This window comes from Ctenocephalides felis, unplaced genomic scaffold (assembly GCF_003426905.1).
Source record: "Ctenocephalides felis isolate EL2017-DRISC unplaced genomic scaffold, ASM342690v1 CF-g0.4_SCAFFOLD_00845, whole genome shotgun sequence".
Taxonomy (NCBI): Eukaryota; Metazoa; Arthropoda; class Insecta; order Siphonaptera; family Pulicidae; genus Ctenocephalides; species Ctenocephalides felis.
Window position 1 is genome coordinate 70,127,791 of NW_020536999.1, and position 7,610 is coordinate 70,135,400.

The 7,610-nt window shown below is 34.0% G+C and overlaps 1 protein-coding gene across 1 annotated transcript in view; it reads left to right on the top strand.

Moving 5' to 3' along the window:
* The first annotated feature begins 7,276 nt into the window (after nucleotides 1-7,276).
* LOC113388016 (negative elongation factor A-like) overlaps nucleotides 7,277-7,610 on the top strand; it is a 9,384-nt gene continuing 9,050 nt past the window's right edge. Inside the window, exon 1 of the mRNA XM_026625426.1 lies at nucleotides 7,277-7,303. Within this exon, the coding sequence (XP_026481211.1) occupies nucleotides 7,277-7,303 (27 nt within the window). The remainder of the gene's footprint in view (nucleotides 7,304-7,610) is intronic.

Consider the following 7,610-nt stretch of genomic DNA (forward strand, 5'->3'; position numbering starts at 1 on the left):
TAGAACATGTATCTTATACAAGATGTCAATGTTTCTTGCTTATAATTTAGTGTATAAAGACCGAAAATGAATATTTTTGCTCATTTTTTTTTGATAATTCATATATATAGTATAATCTTATTTTTCAAACTGATCCTAATAAAAACGGCTAAGCCAAAACTTCTCATGTTTGTTCAAGGGGATTTCCAGATAATATATAGTTAAAATGAAATAGTTATAAATTCAAATATTCAATATAAATATTAGGCTTGCAACGTACAGTATATTCCACCTGCCTCCCTGACCAAATATCGAAAATTCGGCAAACTATTCAGCGAAATTTTAGCGCCAAAAATCGTTTGTTTTAATGTAATCACTGGTAATCACTATATTTTTAACTTGCCGTAGGGTAAGTTATAGAAATCGCAAAAAAAACGAAAATGAAAATTTTTATATATCTTTACGTTTCAGAGGTATCTCAATATTTTGGCATACCTTAGAAAAAATGGATGTATGTGTGTTTGTGTGTGTGCGTGTATGTATGTGTCGACGATTTCGGGAACACGGATGAAGCAATTTGAATAATTCAAAAAACATTCGATTCGTATTGATAAGGAGACGTACTGATTAGTTTTTGGCGGAGGCAGGTCTAGCCGTTCCGAAGATACGGGGCAAAAAGTGCCGAAAACGGTAACTCAGTTTAAGAGAACGGAGCGTCCGACTTAAATAATTCAAACAACATTTTATTTGTATTGACTAAATGAAGAACTTTTTAAAATTTTTGGAAAGGCAGGTCCAACGACTTTGGAGATATGGAGGAAAAAGTAAAAAAATGAGCCATTTGGCGGTCAAAAATGAACATTAGACATATGCACATCAAATTATCAGATATTTCATAGAGATTTTAACAACAAGTATAATTTTTTTTCCATTTCTATGGGTTCCGTACCAATGCTTATGCGTTAGACGGCGGCGCGGCACTTGCGCGCTTTGACATTTCGTCTCTATGCAGTTCAAGCAGTACGATTGCTTTGAAAAAAAGTTCAGAATTTCCAAAATATGTCAAAATGAAGAAAACATTTTTCTTTTCAAAAAAATTTTGTTTTCAAAAAAAAAATTTTTTTAAGTAAGTAATTTTTTGTCAAATTTATAGTTTCTCAAAAATCTAATTTTTTCGAAGTAAAATTTTTTCAAAAATGTTAATTGTTTTTAGAAAAATAATAATTTTTGGTACGGGAAGTTCCAGCAATTTGCCCTAAGGAACGATGCCTTAATTGCCTTAGGACAGAATTCCACTTACAGCTAGTTATAGTAATATACATATATATTACTGGAACGGTGATTTTTTAGCGAGGTGTTGCTAGATTTGCGACGACTACTCGATTATAATTTTGTTCCGGCATATTAGACACTTTTTATGTTATTTAGCCGAAAACCGAATATTTAAGTTATAGCCAAACTAGTGGTGTATGGCATCGTGCCTTAAGGCAAATTGCTGTAGTAACTACTACGAAATTTATAAGATTTAAAGTATATAAGCAAGCTTTAGAACTTTAGCCAGGATTAAAATTAAAATTTTCGATTTTCGGCCCATTACTGCAACTTACCCTACGGGAAGTTAATAAATTTGTTATAGCTAAAATTGATAAAATTATTACTTTATTCATTAAAATAATTAACTATAGTGGTGTATCGCATCGTGCCTTGAAGGAAATTGACGCTGTAGATAATAAAGTCAAGGCTAATCGGGTTTGAATACCACGTCTGTAAGATAATTTTTTTTAATACCTTTTATGTTTGTATTGTTGATACTGCATAAACTATTTAAAAATTGATGCACTCGAAATAAAATTTGTTCATTCTAACAATGAGCCTGCTTAATTAGATTTTGTTTATATATAATTCATTCAAACGTATCTAAACAACGTCGACTAATCTTTTCGTTTCACATTTTTTGTGATTTTGTTCTATAATATTTATTCATAGACATTTTTGTTGACTGATTATTTTTATTCTTCGAATGTTTAATTACGCGTAAAAACCGCGTTACGAAAAGTTCCAGCCGCGTTACGGGAAGTTGGCATCGTGCCTTAAGACAAATTGCTGGAACTTCCCGTACCGAAAATTATTTTTTTAAGAAGATTAACATTTTTGAAAAAAATTTACTCTAAAAAAATAGATTTTGACAAACTATAAATTTTTTCAAAGCAATATTGCTTTGAAAAAATTTATAGTTTGTCAAAATCTAATTTTTTTAGAGTAAATTTTTTTCAAAAATGTTAATCTTCGATATCGTACTGCTTTAAATGCATAGAGACGAAATATCAAAGCGCGTAAGCGCCGCGTCGCCGTCTGACGGATAAACATTGGTACGGAACCCACAGAAATGTAAATAAAATTTATATATATTGTTAAAATCTCTATAAAATATCTGATAATTTGATGTGCATATGTCTAATGATCATTTTAGACCGCCAAATGGCATTTTTTTTTTACTTTTTTTACTAGATCTTTGAAACCGATCTTTTACTAGACCTGCCTTCATGAAAATTTGATCAGTTCTTCATCTTGTTAATACAAGTAAAATGTTTTTTGAATTATTCAAATCGGACGCTCCGTTATCTTAAAAACTGAGTTGCCGTTTTTAGAACTTTTTCCCCATATCTTCGGAACGGCTAGCCCTGCCTTCGCCAAAAACTAATCAGCACGTCTCCTTATAAATACGAATCGATTTTTTTTAAATTATTTAAATCGCTTCATCCGTGCTCCCGAAATCGTCGACGAAAATTTGTATCCGCACACACAAACATACACGCACACACACACACACTATGTGTCATCCATTTTTTTCTAAGGTATGCCAAAATGTTCAGAAGGTTTTGAAACGTAAAGGTATATAAAAATTTCATTTTAGATTTTTTTGCGATTACTATAACTTGCCCAACGAGAAGTTAAAAACTTATCTCGTTCTATTAGTCTCCATATAACGCGATTTGTACTAACTCTCAGTCCCTCATAGCGCGGTTTTCATACAAGACGATTGGCAGGCATATAGGAGGTTTTCATAGGACGCACTACAAATTAGTCTGAAACATATGTTAAATTCAAGTTTTTCATAAAACGGTTTCTATATTACACAGTATTACCGTATTAACTGTTTATATAACTATAGTGATGTATGGCATCGTGCCTTAAGGCAAATTTAAGTGCCTTAAGACAAAGTAATCGCACTGCTTTAGCTGAATAGAGACGCAATATCAAAGCGATAACCGATGTTACGAAACCCATAAAAATGTAAACAAAATTGATACACATTATTAAAATCTCCATTGACTATCTGACACTTTGATGTGCATATGTCTAATGATCATTTTTGACCTCAAAATGGCATTTTTTTACTTTTTTCACTAGATCTCCAAAACGCTAGATCTGCCTTCCAAAAAATGTAATCAGTTCTTCATCTTGTCAATACAAGTAACATGTTTTTTGAATTATTAAAATCGGCCGCTCCGTTCTCTTAAAAACTGAGTTACCATTTTTGGAACTTTTTGCCCCGTATTCTTTTTGTCGGACAGAACTTTTCGTACAAAAGTAGGCATCAGGTATCCACATTCCGCAAAATTGAAGCCGGGGTCATGATATCTAACGTGCAACATATGAACTTTTGCTGACGACACTGTTATACCGACTACTGGCTCTAATTCTATTGAAGCCAGCAAAACACTCCAAGAACATCTAGTCGCAATTGAACTTTGGTCCAATAAATGGACAATAAAAATTAATGAAAACAGGTCGCGCCATATAAATTTCACGCTGAAAAGGGTAAATGCACTTCTGTCGAGGATATAACCGAAGTCTCCACCATCAAATACCTTGGTATTTATTTGGACCGAAAACTAAACTGGATACAACATATAAACCAAAAAATAAAAGAGCTGCAAAGGAAAGTCAGGTCACTCTATCCTATATATCCTTTATAGGATATTTTATAGGAGGTTACTCCAAGCTATCCCTAAGTAACAAAGTTCTTATTTACAAATTTTCCATAAAACGTATTTGGACCTATGGAGTCGAGCTCTGGGGATGCGCCAGTAAAACACGAATCAAGACCTTACAGAGATTTTCAAGCGCCGCGATAAACATTGGTACACGGAACCCATAGAAAAGTAAACAAAATTTATACTTATTGTTAAAATCCTTATAAAATATCTGATAATTTTATGTGCATGTATCTAATAATAATTTTTGACCGCCAAATAGAGTTTTTTTTACTTTTTCCATTAGATCTCCGAAATCGCTAGACCTGCTTTCATGAAAATTTAATCAGTTGTTCATCTTGTCAATACAAGTAAAATGTTTTTTAAATGAATAAAATCGAACACTCCGTTCTCTTAAAAACTGAGTTACCGTACTTTTTGCCCCGTATCTTCGAAACGGCTAGACTTGCCTATGCCAAAAACTAATCAGCGCGTCTCCTTATCAACAGCAATCGAATGTTTTTGAATAATTGAAATCGGTTGAACCGTATTTTCAAAATCGTCGACGAAAATTTGTATCCGAACACACACACTTACACACACACATACACATACACATGCACACACACACATACACACACATACATCCATTTTTTTAAGGTATGCCAAAATGTTCAGAAACCTCTGAAACGTAAAGATATAAAAAAAATTTCTTTTTCGATTTTGTGCGATTACTATAACTTACCCAACGGGAAGTTAAAGAAAGAAGTGTGTTGTCAATACGCAAGATAACAACTCGAAGTATCTGAGGTTAATCAAGTCGTCCACACACCAACCAAATACAATTCACCAAACGCACTTGCAAAAACATTTGCACCAGATTTTTTAAAAGATAAAGAAAAAGTTAACAAAAACATATAAAAAAAGTTTTAAAAGTTAACAAAAAATATTTTTTGTTAAAAATTAATCATATAGTCATTCACAGTGGCTTGGTGAATCATTGTAACATGTTCCGTAGCCCATTTAGCTATTGTGTCCGCTTCTTCGTTGCGTACCAGAGTGGGATCTAATCCAAAATATTTTAACCATTGAAATCGATTTGGTATAGGGGTAGGTTCTGGTTCTGCTCCACAGATGAGTCGATCCACACTCCTGGTCTGGTCGACTGCCTCGTATATTGTCAATAGAACAATTAGGTGACCACTGGTAGAACATTTGTCCCAGTTGGTAAAATCCTCCCAACTCCTATCATATTCGGGTGTCTTGGGTAGCAGTAGATATTAATTTGAATCATTGGTGGTAGTATTGTCTCTTCGAATTCGTGAGTACTTTATTTTCACTTTTATTTAGGTATTAGCTGATAGATGATTGTCCTAGCACACTGATTGAACTTTAGAATTTATTCTTTCTTTTTGGGACGGATTAAGTTTACAGACGGACATAAATTCCGCTTATTCTATCATAAGACTACTACAAAGCTACGTCTTGTTCATGCATTCTCGATCTGACTATTATATGTACTTTGATTGTTTATCAAAGTCGCGCAAAAGATTGTTGCCTGTCCTCATGGACCATAAAAGAAAAATTTATTGTCCTCGATAAGTATATAAAAAAACTAGTGGGGCGCATGATATCATGCCCAATCACGCCTTAACGCAAATTGCTGCAACTTTCCGTACCAAACAATGAATTTAAAAAAAAAGATTAAATTTGTTTTAAACTTTGAAAAAATTAGATTTTCGAGAAATGTTACTTTTTTGGAAAAAAATGTTTTTCAAAATGTTTAGTTTGAAATATTTTGGAAATTTTGAACTATTTAACTTCCCGAAGGAGAAGTTTATGTTTTCATCAAAAAATCCGAATTGCTAATTTTATGTTTTCTCGACGTTTCAAGCCACTCTGAATCGAATGAGACCAAATTTGGAAAAAGTATGTGTGTGTGTGTGTGTGTGTGTGTGAACACATTTTTTGCCGTAAATCGACGTTTTCTCAAAAACGGTTAAAACCGATTTCAAAAATTTAAAAGCCATTAGATGTATCTCGATGAAGATTAAGCGTTTCTAAGTTTTGTGCGACGATCGGCCGAGCCGTTTCTTTGTAAATCGCAGAAAAGTGAAAAATTTTTCATCCACGTTTTAGCCTGAATCGATTTTGAAAATTCAAAAGCTGTTCGAAACATATTGGTTGGGAATCGACCTGATTAGTTTTTGGTAAAGATCGGCCGGGCCGTTTTCTTGTAATAAGGTGTTAAAAATTTTTTTTTCGACGATTTTCACGATTTTTTTTGACGGTAGATACCATAGTCTTATAGATTATACTAAAATATTACGGTCTTACGACAAGTCGTTTAATTTTAAAAAATCGTCAAAGTTTGCAAAAATTAGTGTCATTTTCTTGGCGTTTGTCAAAATTACAATTTTCATCGACGTTTGCTCAAAAAAGCCAATCGTTGTATTTCGATCGATCGGCCGAGCCAATTCTTTGTAAATTGGAAAAAGGTGTTAAACTTTTCGTCCACATTTAAGCTCATACTACCGAATCGATTTTCAAAAATGAAAAACTGTTCGAAAGATATCATTTGGGAATGATACTGATTAGTTTTAATTGAAAATCTATCGAGCCGTTTTCTTGTAATTCACTGTTGAAAAAAAAAATTAAGCCGATTTTTATGGAACTTTTTTTGGCGATATATATCCTGGTCTTATAGAACTTACTGTAATATTACGGCCTTACGACAAGTAGTTTAATTCTAAAAATTCATCAAAGTTTGGGAAAATGAGTAGTGTAAAAGGTATATATATGTACTGTAAAATAACTGAGACGGCTTTCAGAGTATTGGTATTGTATTTAAATATATATACAGATATTTACAAAATATAGTGAATTCTGACAAGATGCAAGGTTTTAAAAAGTCTTCTTATCGCTGGAAGGATCGGAGCCAAGCTTCTAGATTGAGCCAGTCACCAAGCGTTCGAGTGTTTATTTCCGTGTATCTCAACGTACTATATCCACTTTGGAACGTCGGTTCAGACTCTCTCAAGTTGCTTTTAATAAGTGTTCCGACTGAGTGTACTAACTTATTGGCACGCTGAGAGCTGATCCGCAAAGAGACAGATTCTGGAACGGGGCTCTGGTTTTATACTCTGGAGGTCCATCGAAGCCCATCCCTCGTTGCTCTGGGGGTAGGTGGTGGACATTCTCCCATCTCGTTCCATCTTCCCTGTTTGCGATGGTTTGTTCCTTTTCCCCATCTCGTCTTGGTCTTCGGTGGTCATGTCCTTTTCTGACCTGTACTTATACTTAGACCTGACCCCGTCGCAATGATGCAATTGCGTTTGTGTGCTCATGCAATATCTTCTTTCTCTTATTACCGACGTGCTTGCCTGTTCTCGCGCACGCAGTCGAACTACCCTCAGCGAGCCTCGATGCGTCTCGGTGCGCCTACAAATACTAGCGACAAGTGCACATATACCGTTACTTGTCGCGACACTGTGTACTTAGCATGGGCCGCACTGGGGTGTTTTTAGCTAGATATTTAACATGCTACAGTAGTTTTTTTGGCGTTTGTTAAAATTAAAATTAGACGATTTACTTGGTATAACGATAGTTATTTGGTCTTAATAAACATACTAAACCATTAAAATCCTACGGAAA